General features: G+C 39.0%; 1 protein-coding gene across 4 annotated transcripts in view; it reads right to left on the bottom strand.

The window, feature by feature from the left end:
• The window catches only part of CMSS1 (cms1 ribosomal small subunit homolog), a 353,891-nt gene that overhangs the window by 21,008 nt on the left and 304,972 nt on the right, over positions 1-27,911 (bottom strand). For 3 of the 4 annotated variants that reach the window (XM_058555678.1, XM_058555679.1, XM_058555681.1), the window contains one exon: positions 8,597-8,685. In XM_058555678.1, the coding sequence (XP_058411661.1) occupies positions 8,597-8,685 (89 nt within the window). The remainder of the gene's footprint in view (positions 1-8,596; positions 8,686-27,911) is intronic. The other variant, XM_058555680.1, reaches the window with a different exon arrangement.

Below are 27,911 nucleotides of genomic sequence, written 5' to 3'. Positions count from 1 at the left end.
AGAAGCCAAGTTTATGGGGTCATTTTCCATAGAGGTGAGACGACTCTATGAAGAAATGCAAACCCATAGTATTGAAAATGCCTAAACTTAGCCAGCTGTCTTACGAATGCTGATGTTTACCCTCAGAGAGACTAGAGACGAAGGTGAGGAAGACCCTGGCCAGGCCAACTAAACATTTCTGGAAACCAATTCCAACACTGTCTGTCTTTGACAGTTGATAAGTAATGTCATTTCTTTATGTAATGATTTTAAATGTGTACCCTAAATATTTAGAAGAATCATACTTCCCAAAAAAATATATGAAAAAAATTAAGCTTGTAAGTGAAGCAATTTGGGCATGTTCTCAATTGCTTAAAATGTCAAAAATTATATCCTTTAATCATGATTCTTCTGGTTAACCAGTGCAAATCAACCTCAAAATGCCACTAAAGTGAAAATAAAGGAAACTGAAAAGGTATAAATCTATAAGGACCAAGAAACCAGGAGAACAAACAATAGCAGTGGAGAGATTTCAACAAGTTTTTGGAAAATGAAAAGTGGCTGAAACTGGATGGAAGTGACTTAGCACAGCGAGAAAGCTAGCACCTGTGTTTCTGGGGAAATGGAGTCTAACAATAAGTGAGTCTGTTGACCTGTTGGACTCTGAAAAGGTTCAGTAGTTGGAGGCTCAAGGTACGACAGAGAGTAAAGGGTTTAAAAGAAAGATTGGTGAAGGTTTATATTTAGAATGATTAGCCTCCCTCCCACCTCCCTCTGGGCTGTATCTCCTGCCCAGGCAGACAAGCAACTATCCTGTCACTGTTTCTTCTTGTCTTGCTCTTCCTGGCAGCAGACTGGAGGTCTATTCTCTGGAGAGAACAAGAGGACCAAGAAGTCTTGCACAGGGCAGACAGGACAGGCATGGAGACTCACTTCCTTTTCCTGTCCCTGTTTCAGGATGTCTCGACAGCCTTATATACTGTTGACAGGAGATTACTGAATTCTTCTCTGAAAAAATGAATGGCTTAAGAGAAATGCAACAAGAGAGTGATATTTGGGGTTCCACAGTAAAAATTCAGCTTGTTATCCTATTTCTCTACCATGAATTCCATTAATCAACAAACCCCACTTTTGCACAAAAATTTGCCATCAACTTTTTAGGGTAACTCTCTTTAATATCAATAGACAGCTAAAGTTCATCAGATGTCTAAGGAAAAGTCTCCAATATGACAGCAACTAAACAACAACAACAAAAGAACCCTGAGGTAAGAGGGAGAGTACTTCAAAACAGTTACAAATAATATTCTCAGAGGGATAAGGGAAGAACTTGCAGCCATGAAACAAGAATAGTATGCTATAAAAAAAAAGGTACAATCAGAAAACATTTAAACATTAAAACAAATAAGAAAGCTAGAATAAAAATGTAGGAGGAAGACTTGAAGATAAAGTAGAGGAAATCTCCCAGAAAGAGGAAAAATAGTAAGAAAATTAGAGACTCAGCCCAAGAGATTCAACATTACAATAAAAGGTATTACAGAAAAGAGGTTGTATAAAATAGTGGGGAAGGAGCGATCAAAGAAATAATACAAGAAAAACTTTCCAGAACCAAAGTAAACTTTCCAGAACCTGAAAGTCCAAACTGAAAGCACATCATGGATATAGTACAACGAATAAGAAAAATACCCACACCGAGGAGCATCATTATGAAATTTCAGAACATTGTGGACAAAAGATTCTAAAAACTTCCCCAAAGAAAAACAATAACATACAGAATACAAAAGGTCAGGAAAAAGAATGGTGTCAGAACTTGCAATAATAATGGACACTAGAACTCAATGGGACAATGCCTTCAAAAATTATGAGGAAAACATCTGCAAATTAGACTTTTATACCCAGCCAAACTATCAATCGAGCTAAGAGTAAAATAAAGACATGTTCAGCTATTTAAGGTCTCAAAAAATTTAATTCCTACCCACAGCTATTGTATTACAGCAAAATAAAGAGCTAGGCCAAGAAAGAGGAAGACATGGGATTCAGCAAACAGGGAGACTAACCCAGGAGAGTGTTGAAGGGGAAGTAAAGAGAAGTTTCAATTGCTCAGCAGGCCTAAAGAATAACCAGTTCAGAGTGGAACAGAGTATGGAAGTCTCCAGGAAAGAAAAAGAAGTGACCTATTTGAGCATATGGAAAATGTTATTCATGAACATGTGGAAGAGATGTTGGAACATATGGAAACAATTAATAATAGGAACACAGCAAGCTAGGCAAATGAAGAAATGAGGTAATTATTAATGCCAGGAAAATAGAGTTGTATAAGAAAAGAGGAATAATTATAGCTTCTTTTTCTCTCAGCAATGAACAGTGTTTCCATGCTCATAATAATGAGATAGCGACAACTATTTTAACCAAAACATGATACCGTGTTGGCAGGGGATGCAGCAGTTGGAGAGGGAATGGGAGCACATGGCAGGGCTCTGTCCTCATGTGCTACCTAAGGAAGTCAATAGGTCATGTCAGAAACTGATAAATCAAGAAACAGCAGTCTAAACTGTCAGGTAGCAAACAAGAAAAACAGCTAAAAGCTGAGGGTAGCTGCCTCTGAAGAAAGACCTAGGATAAGAGTAGGCAAGGGGACTGCTGTTTTTTCATTAAAAACGTTTAATAGTGTTTGACTATTACTTTGGTAAAAATAAAAAAATTTAAATTGCCATTTTATTACAAAAAATTTAATTGCCATTTTTTACAATGTTCCATCCACTTTTTACAATTTTTATTGTAAGAATAAAAACAATTTAGAATTGGCTTTTTTGTTTCTTTTGGGTTTTCTTAAGTTACTCAATATACTCCCACCAAAATGTCTAAAATTAAAAGTGTAATAACTCCAAATTGACAAGGATATAAAGGATATAAAGCAACCAAATGCTCATATACTGATGGTGGGAGTGCAAAAATGGTACAATCATTTTGGAAAAGTCTAGCAGTTTTTATAACACTAAACATGACTCAGCAATTCCACTCCTATGTATTTGCTCAAGAGAAATAAAAATATATGTTCACAAAAATACCTGTATATGAATGTTCATGGCAGATTTATTGGTAATAGCCTTAATCAGGTAATAGCCCCAGGTATCCATCAATAGATGACTGGATAAACAAAGTGTGGTATATTCGTACAACTGACTATTACTCAGTGTTATGGACTGAATTGTGCCCCTGCCCTAAATTCATATGTTGAAGCCTGAACCCCCACGTGGCTGTATTTGGAGAGAGGGTATCCTCAGATGAGGAGGAAGAGATACCACGGATGCACATGAACAGAGGAAAAGCCATGTGAGGACACAGAGAGAAGGCAGCCATCTGCAAGCCAGGGACAGAGGCCTCAGGAGAAACCAAACCTGCTGACACCTTGCTCTTGGACTTCCAGCCTCCAGAACTGTTGAGAAAAAAATTTCTCTTGTTTAAGCCACTCCATATGTGGTATTTTGTTATGGCAGCCCTAGCAGACTAATACACTCTGCAATAAAAAAATAAATGAACCACTATAATCAACATGGATGAATCTAAATACCATTGTGCTGAATAAGAAGCCTTGAACAAAAGAGCATATCCTGTATGATTTTATTTACATGAAATTTTAGAACAGGCAAAACTAATTTGGGGCGGGAGAAACATCAGAACAGTGGTTGCCTCTGGGGAAAGGAATTTGGAATGGTGATTGAGTGGGAGGTGGTATGAAAGAATTCTGGGGTGATGGTAATGTACTTTATCCTGTAGGGGTTTGTGTTACAGAATTGTATGAATTTGTCAAAACTCTTGGAATGATATGTTTGATATTTGTGCATTTTATTGTATATTAACTTTAAAGGAAAAAAAAAATCTCTAAAGTAAATATTAAACTTTTGTTAATGATATGCATGCTGAAGTGTTTGCAGGGAGTGTACTGATTTTGCAAATTACTTTGAAATATGTCAAAAATAAGGTGATTGATGGATGGACAGTGTCTGAACACATTGTAAAATTTTGCACTTTGAGTACACTGAGGGTGAGGGCTTGCAGAAAGTGAGGAAAATCTTATTGGAAACTGGAGGAAAGGGAATCTTTGCTGTGTAGTGGTAGAAAGTTTAGCAATACTGTTTGTCTGCTGTTGTGCGGAAAACAGAAAATGTGCCTAATACTATGGGTAACCTAGCCAAGGAGATTTTCAAACAGTGTTGAAGGTGTCACCTGATTTCTTCTTGTGGCTTATGATAAAATGCAAAAGCAGGGAGTTAAATTGAGAGAAAGACTGCAAAGAAGTCAAGGGTATGATTAAGACCTCAGAAAGAACAAAGGTGGTGCCTGGTGTACTCTTCAGTCATATAAGAGCTCTTTAAAGAAATTAAAGGTGTGCCTCAGATTCTCTCAAACATGCCTCTAGGAAGCTTAAGGGTATTGTCCTCAATTGTCTCAGCAGGGGCCCAAGGCAGAGAAGGGTTGATATGGAAAAGATATGCAGGTGTGACTTCTGCCTAATGGAGCGAACCCCCAGAAGAATCACAGGAGACCCATAAATTTCTTAAAGGAGTTATATATTCAGAAACACCTCTAGTTTGGGCTGAAAGGGTCAGAAATGGAATAAAGTGAGGGGAGGCCTTTGAACCCTCAGAATTCTACTGTCAAGATGCAGACTGAAGGAGCTGCTCAGTTGCAAACACAGGTTACCTTTCATAACAACAACAACAAAAAAGGCGGGGGATGACTCAGAGGGCAGAATAAAGAAACCAAGAGCAGAGCTGAGAACCCTGGAAGAACCTTAAGAACCTGGGCCTTAAGACTTGATCAGGAAACGCCCAACATTCTCAGAATGCCGTGGCCCAATGACTCCTTGTCTGGGAGGTTTTGTATGCCTGTCCCACCACTCTGTGTTGGGTATGTGGGGGAGATAAGCTGTTTCTTTGTTTCATACAGTGAGAAGAAACGTACTCAGAGAGCTGTATTTAAGGAACAAACCCGAGGAACCTCGGCTGCACCTGCACCTGATTTAGACAGGAAATTCTGGGCACTGTTTACGCTGTGAGGAGAGGAGACTTTTGCAAGTCTTGAGGGGTGAATACATTCCGCATTTGGGAGGGACATAAATCATGGGCCAGAGGGTAGACTGTGGTAGCCAGGTTCCAGGATGACTACCAATGACCACTATCTCCTGTCCTCGTTCCCTCCTCTTGAATGTGGACTGGATATACTGACTTGCATCTAACAGTACAGATGGGAGTGAGGTGATGTCAGCTCTGAGGTTAGGTTATAAAAGACGGTGGTTTCCGCCTTGAGTGCCCTTGCTTGCTCTCTCTTGGGTCCTGGCCTGGGGAAGCCAGAGGCAAGGTTGTGGGGCAGCCAGTGGTGAGGCTCACATGGTGAGGGATTGAGGCTTGCAAACATGGGGTCAAGCCCCCCAACCCCTCCCACAGCTTGACTGGCACCTGATACTAACTTTTGGGACAATTTGTTATGCAACAATAGACTAATACAAAGAGGAGCAGAATTGAGACACCAGCATGGAAAGGAAAAAGGTAAATCAGCAAGTCGATAGGACACAGTCCTCTTTTCTCTTAAAACAGTCAAGAATAATCTTGAAGATAAAGAGTGGGAGAGATATGAAATGATCAACGTTCAAATAAGGAAATACTAAGAAAATACAACAGCAGAGAAAGGTGAGTAAGGAGGGAAAGGGATAAGTACTCTTGCTGAAGATTCCTCTATAATTCAAGGAGATAAACAAAAGGCTGGCTTAAGAAAAAAGAAGGCCAGTGTGGTCTCTGTGGGGGAGAGGCTGGGTCATGGAACCATTGAGAGGCTACTGACATCGTAGGGGCATCAATGAAAAGTCACACAAACCCTTGTAAGGGATTATATTCTGGGAACCATAATTACAGAGTCACTAGGGCTGCTCTGAAATGACTGATGCTGAGGAGGGAAGAGGTGACGCAATCTCTAGGAATTCATCATTTATTTTGGAAGCAATATCTGGAAAAAATAGAACTGCTGGCAAATCTTTATGCTCACATTATTAAGGAGGCCAAGGATGATTATTTAGATGTAAAATGGTTGCTAGAGATGATGTAGTTGCACGGGTAAAAAACTTTTATAAAGTTGTAAATCTACTGCTTGAAATACTGGACAGATGGGAGGTGTGGACATGGTCATAGAAATGGGAGGCCCAGCTACAGCAAAGGAGGGAGCACCATCTGACTGGACAGACCCTCTCACCTGCGGAAGTTAAAGCCTAAACGTAGATTACAGTGGCAGCATGATGCCAGGCAGTTTCTATGCAAACAGAAAAACACCTTAAAGAACAGCAAAGCAACTAAGAAAATTTGCAAAAAATTCAAAACTTAAATATAGCCCAAAAAAAAATCTTTTTTTTTTTTTGATCCAGGAAAAAAATGTAATTACTATTGAAAAACAAATATCTGGTCACATCTGCCAAACGAGTCAAGTGCCTAACACCGTACTGGGTACCGTAGTGAACAGAAAAGAACTCTGGCCTCTGAGGTGCTCAGGACCTTGCTGGAGACTCAAGCTCCATGTGGTAAACAACTGGAGGAAGATTCAAGAAAGGACAGTCAGCCTGACAAGAAGGTCGTCCTTGGGGTGGTGAGATGAGGTCCAGAGGGAGAAGAGCAGCTGGAGAGAGGGGATGGGGAGCCCACAGAGGAGCCAGAGGGACTGTGTGGGCAGTTGGAGTTGGAGGAGGAGAGACTTCATCTCTGCATGTCAAGGTGGAGGGGGCTGGAGGAGGGACTGAAGAGACCTCTGCTGGCAGCAGTGTCAGGGAACTGATGGCCCACAAAGGATGGAGATGAGAAGAGTGGAGAGAAAACTGAGATACTGGTATAGCTACCCATTCCTTCATTTCACAAATAACGAGCGCAGTTTGGGGCAAGGTCCTGTGCTGGGTGCTGTGGAGATGCACACATAAACTCTGTCCTCAAGGTGTACAGTTTGGTGGGGAGACCAGGGAGCTGGACGGATAACACTCACATGAGGCAGAGGGGCACCAGGAGACTCCTGTGTGAATTCTCCAGTCAGGGAAATGAGGATAGGCTTGGAGAAAGGGGTTAGTGCATTTTGTCTGCCTAGGACTTGGATTCTTTAAAGCAATTTGGTAGTGAGAGAAATTAGAGCAAGAAGAAAGTGGTTAAAATGGGCAGTAAAATCTTAAACTTCTGTGATTTTTTTTCTTAGCAGAAAATAGCAATGGCATGTGACCAACAAAGCACACGAGGACATGGTGAATCCAATTTTCCAAGTTGGATGAGGAAGGACAGGTGAAAAGGGAGGTGGAAGCAGCAACGTCCTTAGCACATGGCTTACAGCTAGTCCCGTGGGCCATGACTCCCTGAGGCTGAGAGAGAGACTCAGAGAGAGACACAGAGAGGGCTCTGCAGCGAGGCACTGAGCAGAAGCAGAGGTCAAAGGAGGCACGACTAGGGTGTGGTCGGTGGATAAGTTAGGGTAAAATTAAATCCTACCTTGGTGAAATAAATTGAAAAGCTAAGGATGTGAACCTGTGGGTCTTTGAAAGAATGGTTAAAACTAAAACTGATATAGGGTCTTTTAGTAAGATATTTAATGGCCAAAGAGAAAACCAAGATGATTACATATTAAATAGATATATCTTTCTGCATTCCCTGTCCCACAAAGAAAAAATAATGAATAAAACAAAAAAGACGAAGTATATTTCACCATAATAATTATCACTTCTGTGCTTACTCTTTGCCACCCACTGTTGAAAAGGCTTAATAAGTATTAATTATTTAATCCCCACTGCAACTCTGTGAGGAAAATACAATCATCACCATTTTACCAATGAGACTGAGGCACGGAGAGGTCACCTTGTCTAAGGTCTTGCAGCTTGTAAGTAATGACTATGCTAAACTGCTTCTCACAATTATCCTAAACCTGGTCACAAACTTTGGGTTGAGTCACCCTCTAGTGGAATGAGTTTAGTGCCACTTGCAACAAGAATAAGACCACAAATCCTTATTATGAAGATGACAACTTTGGACTGACAGTAGATAGTGCTTTAAAAATCACACGATTACCAAGCAGGTTTGAAAAGCTGTAAATGGATGTGAGCGGACAGCGGGAAGATTAAAAAGGAAATAAGAGGTCATTGGTCCAGGAAACAAAGTTTATCAAATGGCACTGGCGGTAACATCAAGGCAGCCAATCCCCTGATAAGGATTCACACAACGGACCCTATGCTGGGTAGACATGAGGCCCTGGGAGCCTGTGGCAGCATGGCATGGCACTGTAATCATGCACTGATGCAGGGGTAATCTTGCATATCTATGAAATTTGTCTCCTTTTAGGAACTGTTTCCAAAAGAACTGAACGTTTGGTGAAAATGTGATATAAGAATCTAAGACACCATTATTGTAAAATACATTTATATTATAAAACACATATTAGGGGGGAAATAGACCTTGCTGGTTTCTAATTAATGAAGCATGGCTTTTTCAAAGGCAGAGAAGGTAAAGCTTCCCTCATATCTCATCAACAATGATGTCAGGACACAGGGAATGCTGCAGAGGGGCAGAGGAGGCTGAGTTCAGAATCCCACAGTTGTGACTGTTACCTGCTGGGCTTTCTTTGAGGGGGCAGGAAGTGGAGCTGTCTTCTGCTGTGTCATGTCTGTGTCTCCTCCTCCTTCACCATCTGATGCTTCTAGGAGATATAAAGTTTAAAAATTGGAAAAGGGTCTCTCTCTCTCTCTCCCATTGCTAGTGCAATCTTGGTACCACCTTCCTAGAAGGTTCTATCCCTTGACTTAGTAATTCCATCTCTAGGAAGCTGAACTTAAGGAAATGATCCAAAATGAAGATAGAGATGTAAGCACCAAGATGGCAGTTTCAGTTGAAAACTGATGATTATTCAGATGTCTAACATTAGAGAATGTTTAATTATGGAACACTCACACTGATTTTACAGTTTAAGATATTAAACTCCCCATTTTCAGATAAGAAAGCTGCTGCTTAGAGGGGTGAAGCAATTTGCCCCAGGTCACACACCTGAGAACCTAGATCTGTTTGAGTCCAAAGTCTTCCCCACAAGTGATACTGCCGGCACTGAGAACCACCCAGCTCTCGACACCCGGCTGCTGGCCCCAGCGGGAATGTTAAGAGATTGTGACAAGGATTATAGACCATGAGAAATTCTTATTTGAAATTTTTAAATCTTTCAACAATGGAAGAAATAGATTTTTACTCTAAGAATCACAAAAAATAAAAGTTTTAATGGTTTTCCTGTTTATAAAGCTCTCTTGAAGAAACATGGCAACCGTTAGTTTCTTACTTCCCACAATGCCACATTGTCTTCCAGAGTTCAGGGGTTGCTCACTTTACACACATTTTTGAATCTTTGAAAGGCTTTACTCACTTCCTTTGAGTTTCTCTATATGTGAATTTGTGAGCAACCTTGGTCAGAATTCATAGTTAGGTCCAAATTAACCACTTTGGTAGGGCTGAACTTTTAAATGTTTGTATACTGTGATGGTTAATTTTACGTATCAACTTGATTAGGCCACAGGGTGCCCAAATATATGATCAAACATTATTCTACGTTGTTCTGTGAGGGCGTCTTTGGATGAGATTAACATTTGAATGGGTAGACTGAATAAAGCAGATTGCCCTCCCTAATACCATGGGCCTCATCCTACCAGATAAAGGCCTGAACAGAACAAAAAGGCTGACCCTCCCTTGAGTAAGGGAATTTTTCCTGCCTTTGGACTTGAAATGATATATCAGCTCTTCCTGATTCTGGAGCCTGCCAGCTTCCAGACTGGAACTATACCATCAGTTCTCCTGGGTCTCAGGCCTTCTGACTAGGCGTGGAACTCAACAACTGGCTCTCCTGGGTCTCCAGCTTGCCAATTCACCTTGCAGATCTTGGGACTTGCCAGCCTCCATAACTGAGTGAGCCCATTCCTTGTCTATCAGTTCCTACCTGTCTGTCTGTCTACCTATCTATCTACTATTGGTTCTGTTTTTTCTAGAGAACCCTGATTAATACACTTACTTTTAACTGTATAACATGAAAAAAAGACTCTGCCCAATGGAGTAATAGCAGGTAGGAGAATAACAGGGCTTTTTAAATGAGCAATTAAGTTGGGCATTAAAAGTATTTATAGAACTTCTGCTTCTAGGAAGATAGTAATAGTAGTCATATTTTTCCCTATTCCTCCTGCTAAGTACAACTAAAAATCTTGGACATTATATATGAAACAAACATAGGAAGTCTCTGAAAGGTGGAGAGAAGGCAGACCTGCTAGGGACTTTGGGGCCCAAGGAACAACATAGTGCTGAGCTCTGTGGGTTATCTTTTTGGCTCATTATCTCAGACTTGGAGCTAAAGAAGCTAGCAACTTGGAAACGCCAATGGGAACAGAAAAAAAAGTCCCCCAAAACATCTGCCTTATTTAACAAAATGACCAGGAAAGGGGCAGCCTAGCAAGACCAAAAACTTTTAGACAGAAACCACCTGACTCCAGCCAAACACCACAGGAAATTATGGCTCCACCAGCAAAGGCTGAGTGGGGAGCCTAGACTTCCACCCTTGCCAGGATGTAACGAGGTGCACCAACTCCTCCTCCACTTCCCACCAGCTGCTGTCAGAGATGATCGTGCTGAACCCCCCAAAACGGATTTTCATTCCTGAAGGGTGGCAACAAACCCCTGTCCTCTCTTCTCATCGCCACCACCACCATTGCAGTACCAATGGAGACCACATGGGGAGCCTGGACTTCCACCTCCTCCTGGCAGTAATGAAGTGCACCTCTCTCTCCCCACTAGGACAGAGTCCAGAGGAGGCCTAGAACAGAGTCAGGATTTACCACACTGCCCAGTGGTAATGAGGCCACATGTACACTAATGGTTCTAGCAACCACTAAAAAAGCAGTATGAATAGAGATACTCAAAAACACTACGATAAATCAAAATAGAATTTTAAATATGTTCAAGTAACCCACAGGCAGCAGGAAAGAGAAAACAGAGAAACAAAAAGCAAACAAACAGAAAAGACAAAATAAAATGGCAGATTGAAATCCCAACATATCAATAATTACATTAATGTAAATGGTCTCTGTCAATGTAAAGACAGAGACTAAAGACTGGATTAAAAAACATGACCTAACTATATGATGTTTATAAGAAACTTACCTCAAATATAATAATATAGGCAAGTTGAAAGCAAAATGATGGAAAAAAACATAACATGCATATATTGATCAAAAGAAAGCAAGAGTGTCTATATTAATATCAGACAAAGTAGTCTTCAGAGTAAAGAAAATTACCAGAGAAAGAGAAGACATTATATAATGATAAAAGGGTGAATCTGCTAAGACATAGCAATCCTAAGTGTGTATGCACCAAACAACAGAGCTATAAAATATGGGCAGCAAAAAAAAAAAAAAAAAAAAAATTTAAGAAATGAAAAGTGAAATAGACATACCTACAATTAACTTGCAAACTTCAACAGTCCTCTCTCAAAAATTGAGAGATGACTAGACAGAAACTCAGCAAGGATATAAAAGAACTGAGTGACACCATTAAGCAATAGGATTTTGATCAACATTTGTGGAACACTCTACTCAACAACAGCAGAATATAGTTTTCAAGTGTTATGGAACACATGCCAAGACAGACCATATTCTAGGACATAAAACATCAACAAATTTAAAAGAATTGAAATTGATAAACATCATGTATAGAAAACCTATAGCAAACATTATACTTAATGAAAGACTGAAAGCTTTCCCTTTGACTGGGAACATGGCAAGGATATCTGCTCTGACCGGTATTATTCAACATAGTGCTAGAACTTTTAACGAGTGCAATAAGACAAGCAAAGGAAAGGAAAGGCATATACATCAGAAAGGAAGAAATCAAACCACCCTCATTTGTAGATAACATGATTATGTACATTGAAAATCTCAAGGAATCTAAAACAAAAAAAACCCAAAACTGCCAGAACTAGGTGAGTTTAGCAAAGTTGCAGAATAAAAGATAAACATGCAAAAATCAATTTTATTTCTATATACTAGCAATGAACATGTGAACACAAAAATTAAAAGTACAATGCCATTACAATTGCTAAAAAACCCCAAAATACTTAGGTGCAAATTTAACAAAACATGCATAGGACTTCTGCACTGAAGACCACAAACACTGATGAAAGAAATCAAAGAAGACCTAAATAAATGGAGAGACAAGCTACGTTCAGGGATTGGAAGACTAATCACAGTAAAGATGCTAGTTCTCCCCAAATTGATATACAGGTTTAACATAATTTCTATCAAAATCTCAGCAAGATTTTCTCTAGCTATATACAGATCATTCTAAAATTTAATGTAGAATGGCAAAGGAGCTAGAATAGTTAAACCAATTTTAAAAAACAATAATCGAGGGGGAGGAATTAATCTCCACAATTTCAAGACTTATTATATAGCTACAGTAATCAAGACTGTGCGATATTGGTGAGGGATAGACACGTAGATGAATGGAATAGAATACAGACTCAGAAAGAGACACACACAAAATGCCCAAGTGATTTTTGACAAAAGTGCAAAAGCAATTCAGTGGAGGAAAGATAACTTTTTCAATAAATGGGAAAAAAAAAAAAAACCCACAGGGAAAAAAGTGAACCTCTACCTAAGTTTCACACAATATACAAAAATTAATTCAAAATAGATCATAGACTTAAATGTAAAATGTAAAACTACAAAACTTTTAGGAAAAAAAAGGAGAAAATCTTCAGGATCTAGAGTTAGGCAAAGAATTCTTAATTTTGACACCAAAAGTACCATCAATAAAAGGAAAAATTGATAAATCAGACTTTATCAAAATTGAAAACTTTTGCTTTGCAAAGATCCTGTTAAGAGGATGGAAAAATAAGCTACAAAGTGGGAGAAATATTTGCAAACCACATATCTAATAAAGTACAGACTAGTATCTGGATAATATAAAGAGTTCTCAAAATTCAACACTAAAAAAATGAACAATCAAATTAGGAAACGGCAAAAGACATCAACAGGTCACTGAAGAGGATATATTATGGCAAATAATTATAAGAAAACATGTTCCATGCTATTAACCAATAGGGAAATGCAAATTAAAACTACAGTGAGATATCACTACAAACCTATCAAGGGCTAACATTGAAAAATAGCACCAACATCAAATGCTGTTAAGAATGAGGAGAAACTGGATCACTTATACACTGCAAGTGGGAATGTAAAATGGTACGGCCACTTCCATTCCACAAATGGAAAACAGTTTGGCAGTTTCTTAAAAAACTAAACATGCAACTACTATACAACATAGCAGTCACACTCCTGGGCATTTATCCCAGAGAAATGAAAACTTACACAAAAACCTGTACAGCTTTATTTATTTGTTTACAGTAGCTTTATTTATTATTCATAATAGCCAAAAAAATGGAAGCAGTCCAGATGTCCTTCAATGAGTGAATGGTTAAACAAACTGTGGTACATCCATACCCTGGAATACTACTCAGTAATAAAAAGGAATGAACGACCGATACACGAAACAACATAGATGAATCTCCAGAGAATTATGCTGAGTGAAAAAAGCCAATCCCAAAAGGTTACATATTGTGTGATTCCATTTATATAACATTCTTGAAATGACAAAATTATAGAAATGGAGAACAGAATAGTGGTTGCTAGGGGTCAAGGAAGGGGAGGGGTTGGGAGGGAAGTGAGTGTGGCTACAAAAGAGCAACATTTCCATCTTGTGGGGACGGAAATGTTCTGTATCTTAACTGTATCAATATCCCTGTTTTGATATTGTAGTATAGTTTTGCAAATGAATCTACAATGATTTCAAAATTAAAAAGTTTAATAAAAAAAAAAAGTCTTTAAAGGAAATCCATCCTCTTCTTTAGGAAGCCCAAAATTATTATGCTGAAAAAGCCAACAGATGTGTGGTTGGCTGTGGCCCAGACTGGAGCATCATCCTGCTGCTGGGGCACCCCTGGCACTGCTGTCCTGATTCCAAGGGCTAAGAAGGCAGCCAGGTTCAGAGAACCACAGTCAACCTGGGAGGTCAGGATGGAGTCTTCAAAAATAAAAGACCATGGCCTAAGGTTGCCCAAGTACAGGATGCTCCATTAAATTTGAATTTCAGATAAACACCAAATAATTTTTTAGTAAAGGTATGCCCCAAATATTGCATGGGGAATATCTATATGGTATTAAAAATTATTCACTGTTTATCTTAAATTCAAATTTAATGAGGTGTCATGTATTTTTACTTGCTAAATCTGGTCACCCCACCTGGGGAATTTACTTCCCCAGAAAAGACCACCTTTAGTCCTGAGAAACTTCTTATATTGGCTTCTATCCCTGGGGCCTCCTTTCTCTTAACATCCTCCAACGCATCTTCATCTAGGAGCCTGGCTGACTACACAGCCCTCCTTCTTCCTCTTGTCTCTGCACTTCTACACTTACTGTACCCTGTAAACCAGCACATAATTTTATCCCTCCTCAAAGTGTGTGCCAATATTGCAAAAATGTTAGGCTTTCTCTCCATGTGAACCATAAATACTTTGAGGGTACCCATGAATGCCCCAAGTACTTGGCCTAGTGCTGATTAAAAGTAAAATGCACTCCCCTATACCTATTGCTTTACTTACATTTTTATTATAAAAGTAACATATATTCTCTGTGTAAAACATTAGACCCCTTACACAAATCTTCTATCCTTTTATTAGCTTTAAAAATTACTTTAAGATAAAAAGGAAGAAAAACAAATAAATCAATGCCAGGATCAAATCCATAAATATTTAAAACTCAAGTAATGGTTTTAAAAAAAATTTCTGAATTCTATATTCCTCCATTGCCCAGAATTTGATAACTGAAGAAGTACAGTCTGTATTTAAGCCATCTAGTTGAAAATAATATATTTCTAAAGGTATGTGACTCTTACGCAACAAAAACCCAAAAGAAATTTTTAAAATATCTTGTTAATCGAATGCTCTAAATCTGAGTTACCTCTTGTTACAAAAACTGTTTCATCTGAAACCTTTTACCATATAAACTGAGATCATCTCAGATCACAATAGGTTGAATAAATTGGTTGTTTCTTTCGTCTGTGATGTTTTTTGGTTCCAAAAGAGAAAAGTGCTTTTCTGAAGTAAGGATGCTAGTTCTGTGATTTCCATTAAAAGAGTATTGAAAGAAAAGGATGGGACCCCAGCTCCCCAGCCTGGCTCCGGCACCCAGGCTCCTCCAGAACCACTGGCACTGGAGGAGGGTGAGCCAGGCAGGTGCCACGGAATCCCAGTGGCTGATGCAGCCCGTGGAGTGGAGTCACCAAGATGGAGGCCTCCTCGTCTCCAACTCCAAGGGTCTACTTAAAAACAAAACAAAACAAAAAAGATACCACCAGATGGGACTCCTCTTTCAAAAGAGGAGTCAAGTACACTGTCCTTTTCAACCCAAGGCAAAAAGAGCAAGCTAGAATATAAAGTTGCACATATCTTCTCTTTTCCGCAATCCCCGCCTTCATCTTCTTAATGAGAAGTATCGAAGTCCAATTTCCCAGCAATTTCCTTACGCTTCTAAGTACTTGCTTGCATGAACCCCTTCTAGGCCCTGGGAAGGACTCTAGCAATGGATTATAATGTTAATTTTTCTTAAAAATTTGTAAAAGATACATTGTGGTTAAAATAAAAAGAATAGACCACTGTCTATTTCCACTCAGAATTCACCTCTGTCACCTCTCCCCTAGTGAGTGGTGTTGGAGTGGGAGTGAGCACTTTGGGGATCTAGTTCCAGGAAGTTGGTTGGACATACATTTAGTTTAAGTTTAACGAGATATTACATGGTTCACAATCATGTAGTCTATAGTTAAATTATTGCTAGCTGTCCTTGTGTAGGAACGCTTCCAGGAATACTCCTTCCAGCCTGTGCCGACTCACTGGGCATCCTGACACCATGATCCAGGATCATGACCCACGCACCTGCAGCACCCTTCCCTAGAACCACATGGGAAGTGGAGGAGAAACCAGGTTTGTGATGTATGGAACCAGAAACTAGTCAATGGAGAATTCTTCCAATCATCAAAAATGTAAAACTGTAAGCAGAGAATTAGGTTCCCATTTCTGTCTATTCAAAAAACGGAAGGTCTCTTCTGTGGAAATACAGTAGATGCTGCATTTCAGGCAGTTTTAAAGAAATCATATTTTTTTTTCTTGTTTGATGGGGATGAGTAAAATAAAAATTTTCAGAATTCCTGGGTTTGTAGCAGTACTGTTGTGATTTCTTATTTAAAACAACTTCTTTTATATCTAATTTTGTATCAGTAATTTTGTATTCTTTTTTCTAAGAGACAGACCCTCAAAACTATATAAGCTTCAAGCCTCATAAAGACCTAGATCTGCCCTGGCTAGCAATCTGCTGAACTCTCTTATTAGTTCTTATAGTTTCTCAACAAAACAAATTACTGAAACACACAACAGCATGGATAAGTTTCAAAAGCATGATGCTAAGCAAAAGAAGCTGGATTCAAGAGGCTATATAATGCCATTTATTTAACACTCAGGAAAAGGCAAAACTGTAGGGACAAAAATCAGATCAGTAGTTCCGAGACTGGAGAAGGGAGGCATCTGGGCTGATGGAAGTGTTCTATACCTTAATTGTGGTGGTGGTTACACAACTGTATGCATTAGTCAAAATTCGTAGAACTGTACACTAAAAAGTGTTAAATTTTACTCTTTATAAATTATTCCTCAATAACCCTGACTTAAAAAATGACAGAAGCTAACTTTCATAAACAATTTGTAACACCTGCCCAATGTCACACAGCTAATAATTGGCAGAGCTGACAGTTTAATGATGTTTCTTCTATTCCTTGTTTGCTAAGAGGTTTGTTTGTTGTTTTATTTCAAAATCATGAATAGGTGTTCAAGTTAATGCAATGCTTTTTGTTTTTGCACTTACTGAGATTATCATATGGGTTTTCTTCTATAACCTGTTAATGTGGTGAATTATAAAAATAGGTTGTTATTCCTAGGATAAATCCCAATTGGTCATGATGTATTTCTTTTTTAATAATGGGGTGTTTTTTGGTTAACATTTTATTTAGACATTTTTTCATCAATGTTCAAAAGTCAGATTGACATAATTTTCCTTCCTAGTACTATTCTTTGTCTGGTTTAGGTATTGCGGTTATATTAGCTTCATAAAAGAATTGGGATAGGTCTCCTTGTTTTCTATCCTCTGAAATAGTTGTATATAGTTAGATTACTTGTTCTTCAATATTTGAAGTTCTTCAATATGTTCTTCAAAATATGTCAGTAAAACAAAGTGTGGTATTTTTTGTGTGGGTATGTTTTAATAAATGCTTCAATTTCCAATCATGATAAGATTATTCAAGTTTTTCTATTTATTTTTAACTCATTTTTGGTAAATGACATTTTTCTAGGTAATCGGTTGTCTTCTCTGACTTCCAATTTCTTGGCAAGAGCCAATCATTATATGTACCTATGTCTCCTTTTTCTCTTCTCCCATTTTTTGTTTGCACCTTCTTTTTCTTGCTCAACTTGGAGAGGTCTTTCTTTTTTTAAAAAACCAGGTTCTGTGTTTCTAGATGCTTTCTGTTGCATCTTTGATTTCTATTACACTCATTAATGTTCTTTACTTTCTTTAGGTTTTTCTCTATTGATTTTCTAATTTTTGTAGTTGGACATTTAGCTAACTTCTCCTTTTTCTGATGTAAGCATTAAGGCTATATATTCCCTTTACATATAACTTAAGCTGAATACCATACGTTTTAATATTACACCATTTTCATTATCATTTAGCTCTAAATATTTTTGAAGTTTCCATAATGATTTTTCTTTGACTGACAAGTTATTTAGAAGTGTATTTTTAAATTTCCAAACAGATTTTTTAAAGCTATCTTTTTTGTTTGTATTGTGGTTAGAAAAATGGCCTATCAGTTCTTTGTTATTTGTTAAGACTTGCTTTATTTTCTAGCATAGGGATCAGCAAACTTTTTAGGTAAAGAACCATATAATGAATAGGTGTAGGGTTTGCAGAGCAATAAGGTCTCTGTCAGTAACTACTCAACTCTGCTGTTGTGTAAAAGCAGCCCTAGACAATATGTAAATAAATAGGCATGGCTGTGTTCTGATAAATTTTATTTACAGAAACACATCCTGGCTGGATTTGGTCCATGGGTCATAGTTTGCCAGCGGCTGGGGTTCGGATCCCGGGCGCACACCGACGTGTCACTTCTCTGGCCATGCTGAGGCCGCGTCCCACATACAGCAACTAGAAGGATGTGCAGCTATGACATACAACTATCTACTGGGGCTTTGGGGGCAAAAAAATAAATAAAAAAATCTTGAAAAAAAATGTTTCACAGTTTTTTTAAATAGGATGTATAGTTTATAATGGTTAGGTGCAGAGTTCTATATATGATCATAGATAAACTTAATTATGTATTTCCAATCTCTGATATGTTTATGAATTATGTTTTTTCTATCAATTATTGACATGTATATTAATATCTCTCACTCTTATTTTGAAATTGTCCATGTTTTCTGGTAGCTCTACCAATTTTTATTTACACATCTCACAGGTATGTTAGGTGCATGCAAGTGTAGAATTGTTACAGCTTCCTGTTGGTTGATTGTTCCTTTTATCATCATGTTGTCACCCAGCTTTTAAAGACCCATCTTGTTTAATTTAGTTCAGTTCCACTCATTTGGGGAGAGGGGTGTTCTACGTTTCTAGAGGTGGTGAGCTGTTCTCTGCGAAATCTAACTATACACACTGAAAACTAATGCTGGAGACACAGCTGTACTCCAACAGTCTAAAGAGTTTTGCTAAAATTACTCATCCCTAGGAACCAGAATGTTTTATTTGGCCAGGAGAGGCAGGGCTGGGAACTACTCTTCAAGAACCATGTTCCCAGCTCATTAAGGGACTCCCACCAGCATCACTGAGAAAGAGCACAATTCCCACATCCAAAGAACAGGACCCTGTGAGAAGTGAAGCAGTGAAGGCTCTAAGGGCACACTAACAAAACACAACACAGGGCAGGGGAAGGTGAGAGAGGGGGAGAGGGGTGGGGAGAGAGGGGGAAGGGAGGGAGAGAGGAGGAACAGCAGAAGTGCAGCTACTGAAAGAATGGGCTCTCAATTCTGACTCCACTTACACCCATCGTGGTCATGCAGTGAAGGAGGCTCCATCCTTATTGCTTTTGCACATATTTCAAAATAATTAGTACGGCTTTGCCATGACTAAAAAATAAGGGCTTATAATCAATTAGGCCATGTCAGGAAAGAATCATACTACCTGTGAGTGACTCTCATTCACTCCAACTGTTCAGGATGCCCACTCTCCCTTTATTCTCATCATCTCTCCTTTTCTACCAAAATCTTACCCCCATCCTCCAAAACTCAGCTCGAGTTTCCTCCTCCGTCAGGACCTTCCACAAGTAGGAACAAGACTATCTTAGGGCTCTAATCTAGCGGTTGCAACTTTCACTGAGAAAGGAAAATTTGGAGAAAAGGAGAACAGGATCTGGTGTGCAAATGAAGTTATGTGCCCAGTGGTGGGAGGGGCAGCAAACTCGAGGCCAAGTCTGTCGTGCCCACTCTGGGCATCCGGTTGCTGTGAGGGTCTGTCGTGCCCACACTGGGCAACTGGTTGCTGTGAGGGTCTGTAGTGTCCACTCCGGGACCTGGTTGCTTGGAAGGGCTGCTCAGAGAAGCTGTAAGCTCAACCTTCAGCCTCCGACCTTCGCTGGCCACACGGTCCAGGGCTGGTGCAGGAGAATCGAGCATGCAAAGTCTTCCGCAGGCTGGCGGAGGTTCATCACCCAACTCTTGTTTGGGTTTTCCTAGCTACCACCTTTTCCTTTTCCCCTTTTCCCTCTCATATACAGGAAGAAACTGGGCATAATCTACCTTCTCTCTCAGGCTCCTTGAGATGTCTTCTCCCTCTCTCCAAAAGATGTGACAAAACAGATGCTTCTGAATGTAGGTCTCTGTGAGTTGGTTCTATCAGAAGTTTTCTTGTCATTCTGAACTGGAACGGGGAGTTGGGGGTTCCTTTTCCCCATTAATTTTGCCATTCTCTTTAATTTTGCCATTTCTAGTTGCAACTGCTACAGCCTGGCCTACATTCCAATAAAGCTCCTGTTTTTCACAGCCGAAGATGTCCCGGGACATGTGCAGACTTTGCTTACAAAATATGTTGCCAGTTCCCAAAGAAAACTTTAAAATTAGAAAATTTGGAATAAGATGGCAAAACTTTGAACTGGGGTTGCTTTATGGGTCCTGAAACTCTGAAAGAAGGTAAAACACTAGGACCAATAAGATTCTCTCAAAAATACACGCCTGAGGAAAAATGTCTCACCTCCTTTCTGTGGGGACCTTAAATGCTACAAAACTGCTGTTGCCAGATACACGTCAGCAGAACTAAATCTTGAAGGTAATTTTCCAAAATTTTGACTGCTCCAGGTTAGTAATGCTTTACTTATTTATTTTTAACAACGCACACAGGCCAGGCTCCTCAGGACCCACCAGCCCACATCAGGGGCAAAGGACCCAGAGCCTGGGAACCTGACCTCTTGTGTGAAGGCTCACACGGGAGCCTGGCCACAGTGGCAGTGGAAGGGACCTTTCACGTCAAAAATCAGGGCGCTACAGGACCTGTCCTACCTTTAAGTTACAAAAATGCAGTGGAGATCATGCCAATATCAGAGGACAACTCTGTAGGCAGAACAGCTACCTGCCTGTTGTCTGTCCGGCAACAAGGCATTTTTAAAATCTTATTTTCTTTTTAGCTTAAGAAAAAAAAAAACTAGATAAGGCAGCTTGGGCAACACAACCTCAACTTTAATCTTGAGTGTTAGAGCTCTACCCTCCTTCCTTTCTAGTTTGTTTTAAATGTTGGAACGTTTACACATTTGGGGGCAGTTTTCAAACTGCGAGTAACTTCAATTAACCTTTTCTGGTCAACCTTTGCAACTGGAGTTAGATGAACCAAGCCACGGATGCTGGTAGTGGCATTTGGGATCTTAATAGCATTGTTATATTGACTGAATGAGCATACTTGACACATTTGGAAGCACTGCTATATAAATTCTCCCTTCCTGGAATAAACTAACAATAATGATAATAACCCTTACGTGATCCTTATTTTGTGCAAGACACTGTTCTAAACGCTCTGTATGCATTAACTCATTTAATTCTCTCATCAGTCTTATGAAATGGGTACTGTCACTATCATCTCTCTGTTTTACAAATGTGGAAACTGAGGCAGCTGCCCAAAGTTAATAAGAAAGGGCCAGGATTCAGAGCCTGCTCTTAACCACTATGCAACCCTGCTCCTCTAACTTGGAGAGCAAATGAAGTGGCCTCTGGTGGTGCTGCTCTCTAAGCAGGATATTGGAACCCATGGGGCTCTGTGGGTGGAGCCCAGTTTAACATAATAAAGGATGTTCTTATATTTGAATACACTCATCTAACTGGGGCAGAAGCTGCTGCATGTGGTGAGCAGCTCCCCCTCCAAAAGTAAAGGCACACACCCAATTAGTCCAGATATCTGTCAGTAACTCTTCCCCACTACCCCCGCCTCCATCCTATATTTTAGCTGCGGAGAAAATACATCCTGGTTTGCATAGACTAGTCCTGGTTTATGCCTGTCATTCCCACATCCCATCTGGTTTAGGATCTGTCTTATTGAAGGGATTCTTTAATATATTAATATGCATTACTACTCTCCAAGTGGGACAATGGAAATGAGGTCATCCTCAGGCTTATTTGACCCCTGAACTCTGCTCTTTGCAGCGCACCCGTCAACAGCTCCCGGAACAGTGCTCTGTGTACACATTTGCGCAAGTGCCAGTGTAAAGTGATGAAGGAGGTCCTAGGAGGCTCAGATTCTAGTTCCAACTTTTGTGATCTTGGGCAAATCACTTACTTTATGCCACAGTTTTCTTATTTGCAGAATGATGAAGTCATACTGCTGTGATTTATGATTCTCTTCTGGTTTAGGCCAATTTCTATTAAAAAATCCTGGACAGGTCAAAATTTCCAGAGTGAAGTGGAATGTTGAAATACAGAGGGGTAGGGTAATATTTTAAAAATATGGGTGAACGTGGCCTGTTATTTGGGTATGTGAGTTACATCATGTCCTTGAACAGAGATTTCATGAGGAGAAAGCCATGAGGCTGCAGCTAGACCTGCTGCCCACTCCCGCTTGTCATAAAGTGTGATCCCAAGGAAGAAAAAAATGCTACAAGGGAAAAGCACAGTTTCTCTTCCGACTGCCCTACAGCCTTCACAGAGACTTCAACTACCTACTAGATTACTTACTATATGCCCTTAACGTACAGCTTGTGAATCCTTAATGGTGGGCATAACGTTCCCATGCCCTGCTTTAGAATGTTTAACTTTCGTACCCAGCTTCTCCATGGAAAAAGCCAGATCTTATCTGCCTTTCTGTGTAGCTTAGGACAAGGTACTTTATTGCTTCATCTTTTAAGTTTCCTATTCGTAAACTAGGCCCAAGGATATTAATCTACCAACTAATTACCAACTACATGGGAAATATACAGAGGGATTCGTGTTTGGAATGACCTTCAAGAACCACAACTCATGACGGTGTGGGATAAAGCTGAGATGTAACAGTCTAGTGCGGTAAATAAATGAGAGACTAAAACAAGATGATTTGTCAATACCATACTACTAATGTGATGGGGTCATCATTTAAAAATTTCTTTTACCCTTTTCCCTGATATAAAAGTAATACATACTAATTGTGGAGATTTCAGAAGATACAGAAAAGTAAAAAGAAACAAATAAAAATTTGGTACCACTATAAAAAGATGGTCCCACTATAACAAGAGATCCACTATTATAATTTTGATACATTTACTTCCACTTTTTCTTCTGTCTCTGTGTGTCTGAGTACACGTACATATATATATACTTTACATACCTGGAATTACATATCATACACAAATAATTTATCTTTTAATATTATATCATGAGCATTGTCCCATGTCAGTAGCCTTGAAAAACATTTTAATGGCTATATAACAAATCATTGTTTTCCTATACTATATTAATTTGTTCTTCTATCATTACTTAGATTATTTCCAAAATTTTGCCTTTGTAAATATATTATAATAGACGTCTTTATAACATTTTATGTATTTCTTATTAGAATAGATTTCTAGAAGAGAAATTACATTGTAAAAAGGTAGGCATATTTTTTAAGGGTCTTAACAACTTCTAAACTGTTTTCCAGATGGTTCTGGGTCAATTTTGGGGGGGCGGAGGGTCAATTTTTAACTCATCAACATGTATAAAACTTGTTTTATCACATTCCAGCAAACACTGAATTTTTAAACACTGCTAATAGGTAAAAATGATATTGCATTTTCATTTGCATTCATTTGATCATGACTGAGGGTAAATATTTTACTCTTTTTATTAGCCATGTGTATTTCTCATATAAACAGAATGTTCTTAACTTTGTTCATTTGTCAAGGAAGGTTTTAATGTTTTCCTTATCAATTTGTATGAGTCTTTAATGTGAAGGTTAATTTTTAAAGTTGTTTTATCTTTTAATTTTTTAAAATTATTTTTGATTTACAGATGTTTTAAACTGTAATGAGATCAAATATATCATATTTTTTCATTGCAATTATGCTTTGAAAAAAATCTCCCTATCCCAAAGTAGATACTTTTATCTAGTTTTTTAATGGTTTAATCTATTTTATGTATGTATGTATGTATTTATGTGTGTATATTTAGTTATTTATTTATTTTAGTGAGAGAGATTGGCCATGAGCTAACATCCATTGCCAATCTTCCTCTTTTTGCTGAGGAAGATTGGCCCTGAGCTAAAATTCCTCCACTTTGAATATGGGATGCCATCACAGCACTGGCTGATGAGCGGTGCGCGCAGGTCCACGCCTGGGATCCAAACCTGCGAACCCCAGGCCGCCGAAGCAGAGCACTCAAACTTAACCACTACGCCACCAGGCTGGCCCCTAATCTATTTTTTTCTTTCAAACATTTAACCTAAATACTATGGAATAGATTTTTTTGTATCGTATAAAGTGAAGCTCTAATTTTCTTATCTTTTCAAATATTTAACCAGTTATCCTAATGTTTTGCTGAATGATTCTTCCTTTCCTCACTGTCTTGTTATAGCATTTTCATTTAATCAAAACACAAATCATACACAAGCTAGGGTTTGGTTCCACTGATCTGCCTGTAAGTCTTCTATGGGTACCATACCATAATATTATTTAAAAAAACATATTTAGCTTTCTTTTTTTAAATTTACCTAAATGGCTATTACATTGGGATGCAGGGAGTAAGAAGAGAGGGAGTACCAGATTCAGGCCAAAATCTGTGAGAGAGCTGGGAAACGGCCAGGGATGGATGGAGGTCAGTAAGGATGTAGGGTAGAGGTTAAGCTGTTTCTCTCCAGAATCTTACATCACCCTTCTGTCACTCAGTAGGTGTTTGGCTTTGGGCAAGTTAATTCACCTTTCTGTGCCATGGTTTCCTTATATATAAAATGAGGTTGTTAAGAGACTAAATGAGTTAGTGTAAAACACTGAGAACAATGCATAGCCCATGGTAAACATTATTATCACTTATCTGAAGCTATCTTCTACCTCCATCATGTCACTGAAATTACTTTTGCTAAGGACATCAATGATTCTTAACTGTCAAATTAATATGGCACAGGGATTAAAATTATAGGCTCTCTAGAATCAGGCTGCCTAGATTGGAACCCTACCTCTGCCATTTAAAGCTATGTGGCCTTGGAAAAGTTACTTGCTCATTCTGTGCCTTAGTTTCTTCATCAATAAAATGAGGATATAAATAGTGTCTACATATAGGGTTGTTATATGGAGTCCTGACAATGAATGTAAATTGCTTTGCACAAAGTCTGGCACACAAAGACATTCTCAGGAAATGGTCATCATAACCATCATCTTACTTGATTGCCCTGGGCATGTGACACTGATATCAACCACAATTTTTGACACTGTCCTCCTTTGTTTTCTGGCACACAATGGTTTGGTTCTCAATCCACCACTTCATGTACTCTCTTCTTTTACCTATCCCTTAAAACGCTGGCATCCTCCAAGGGCTACTGCACTCCCCAATCTTTGGTGACCATATACTTTCTTGGTGTTCCTTCTTCTAAGCCAGGAGTTGGGAAATTTTTTATCAGAGGACCAGACAGTTAATACTTTAGGCTTGTGGGCCATATGATCTCTGTCACATTTACACATTGAATCATGAAAACATCCATTGAAAATACGTAAATGAGGGGGCACAGTCATGTTACAGCAAAAACAAGGCAGCCAGCCCATGGACCATGGTTTGCCAACTCCTCCTCTAGGTAGTTGTTAACAGCTCAGGTATCCCTTGATTAGACCACTCATCACATTGCATCTGTCCTCCCTACTGGACTGTGGGCTTCCTGAGAGCACGGTATCCTTTCGTCCTTGTATCCTCTATGTGTAGCATAGAATCTGGCAGATACATTCAACCAACATCTGCTGAAACACTGAATGAGATGATCACATGATATCAATCTTAACAGTTAAAAACTTTGTTGTGCTATAAGGAAGAAGGCATTTCTTCCATGTGAGCCCTTCAGTAGCTACCAAAACAAACTATAGAGAAGACCTCTGGCCTGTATAACACACTGAAACATCTAGTAGAATTAATCTTTCTTTCTCAAATGTGAGAGGGAAATTCAAGTTCAGGAAATTCACAATTTCAGGGACCAAGTAATATTGCAGACATCAAAATAGAGCTGTCCAGCATGATCTATAAAACCGGACACACTTGACAGGAATTGAAAACCAGCTGTTTCCCAATTTCTGTTTTAAAAGGAGGAATAGGCTACAGGGCTTAGGGGTATATGCAAAGCATATGGAGAAAATTTATTTGCTTAAAGAAATGGGACACGGAGCTGGCAAAGGGCTCAGTTTGTAAGAGATAATGTCCTGGTGGGTGAAATTAAGAGGATAAGAAGGATACATACAGAGTCATTTCAGCTTTGTGATTAATGAAAGAGGAAACACCAATAAACACTGAAGGGAAAAAAAGAAAAGTAAAGTTGAAGCTGAACAGAACTGAATATACTCTAGGGAAGGCACCAGCTACAAGAACCCAGGATCTCCTGCAATAATAATGGCTTTAGTTAAACAAATTTTAGATAAAGATGACACTGGTTTAGGGGAAAATATGGAAACTGACACCTCAGTCAAAAGTAACAGTGTGAATATTGAGTTTCTCTAAATATAGCACAGAGGATCCCTATAGAGCTAAGAATACCTGGAAAATATATTAAAGACTCTGGCGGAGAATTTTATACTTCTGGAATATACTTAGAAACAGGTAATAGACAAAGAAGCATGTTTAACTTTTTCCTTTTAATTTCCATGTTCAAACTTAACCAGCAGTAATATTTTTAGTATAATTAAACATTTGTTTAACTCCTTTTATAGGAGATTATTCATTTTGTGTGACTCAACATATTCTCTCAAGTGGCAATTACCAGACAGCATTCTTTAGAATTTCTTAAAATCATAAAATCAATATTGCTGTGAAAGAAGGACCTAAGATTTTCTTAAAAGAACAAAGTTACTGTTGGTTTCCTTCAGCTTTCTACTTCCCCTTCCTTCATAAGAATTATGAAAGGATTCATCATGTGGCCACATGGACACTAATTCATTCATCCCTATACTTAATGAGCACCTGCTATATAGCAGGTACTGTGCTAAGCCGAAGGAGGCAAGACAAGTCAGACATGGTCCTTGCCTGAGAAGCTGACAACATAGTGAGACTGACAGACGTGTGTATAAGCAATTAAATTGCAATGTGATGCTACAGTGAGGAAGTGGTTAGGGACTGGGGTAGGGGAGGGGGGACTCTAAAGGGATAGCACCAGGGAGTTTTCTAAGGTGATGGAACTGTCTGCATACTGATTGCGGTGGTGGCCACACAAATCCACATGTGTTAAAATTCATAGACCTGTATGTGAAAAGAGAAAAAAAAGGCTATGGGCCGGCCCCGTGGTTTGGTGGTTAAGTGCGCACGCTCTGCTGCTGGCGGCCCGGGTTCGGATCCCAGGCGCGCACCGACGCACGGCTTCTCCGGCCATGCTGAGGCCGCATCCCACATACAGCAACTAGAAGGATGTGCAACTATGACATGCAACTATCTACTGGGGCTTTGGGGAAAAAAATAAAAAAAAGAGAAAAAAAAAAGGCTAGTTTTACTGTATGATAATTCAAAAATTAAAATAAAAAAATACAGTGTGATAGATGCCTGTCAATAGGAGTACAGATAAGTAAACTACGGTATATTCATACAATGGATACTACTGAGCAATGAAAGGACTGGACTACTGATAAATGCAACAACATGGATGAGTCTCAAAAGCGTCACCATGTGAAAGAAGCACGATACAATGAAGTACATCATGTACGACTCCATTTACATGAACTCCTAGAGCAGGCAGCATCAACAGAGGATGACAGAAATCAGATCAGCAGTTGCTTCTGTGCGGGAGGGTGGGGATGGGGTAGGGACTGACTGGGAAGGGACCTCAATGAACTTTCAAGAGTGATTGAAATATCCTAGGTCTTGGTCAAAACTGATTGAATAGTACTTTTAAGATCTTAGTACCTCAACAAATGTAATTTATACTTCAATAAAAAATATGCATTTAGCTGTTGGCTTGTCTTTCACAACACAGAATTTCTAGTGGTGTTTAAAGTTGTAAAAAAACATTAAGAACTTCTCTATCATGTTATCATTTTCTTTTTAAGATAAATTGCAATTTCTTTTGCTTTCTTAATGAAACAAAC

Source organism: Diceros bicornis, chromosome 15, assembly GCF_020826845.1.
Source record: "Diceros bicornis minor isolate mBicDic1 chromosome 15, mDicBic1.mat.cur, whole genome shotgun sequence".
NCBI classification, from domain to species: Eukaryota; Metazoa; Chordata; class Mammalia; order Perissodactyla; family Rhinocerotidae; genus Diceros; species Diceros bicornis.
The sequence above is the reverse complement of the archived record's forward strand: the minus strand, read 5'-3'. Positions and strand labels throughout refer to the sequence as shown.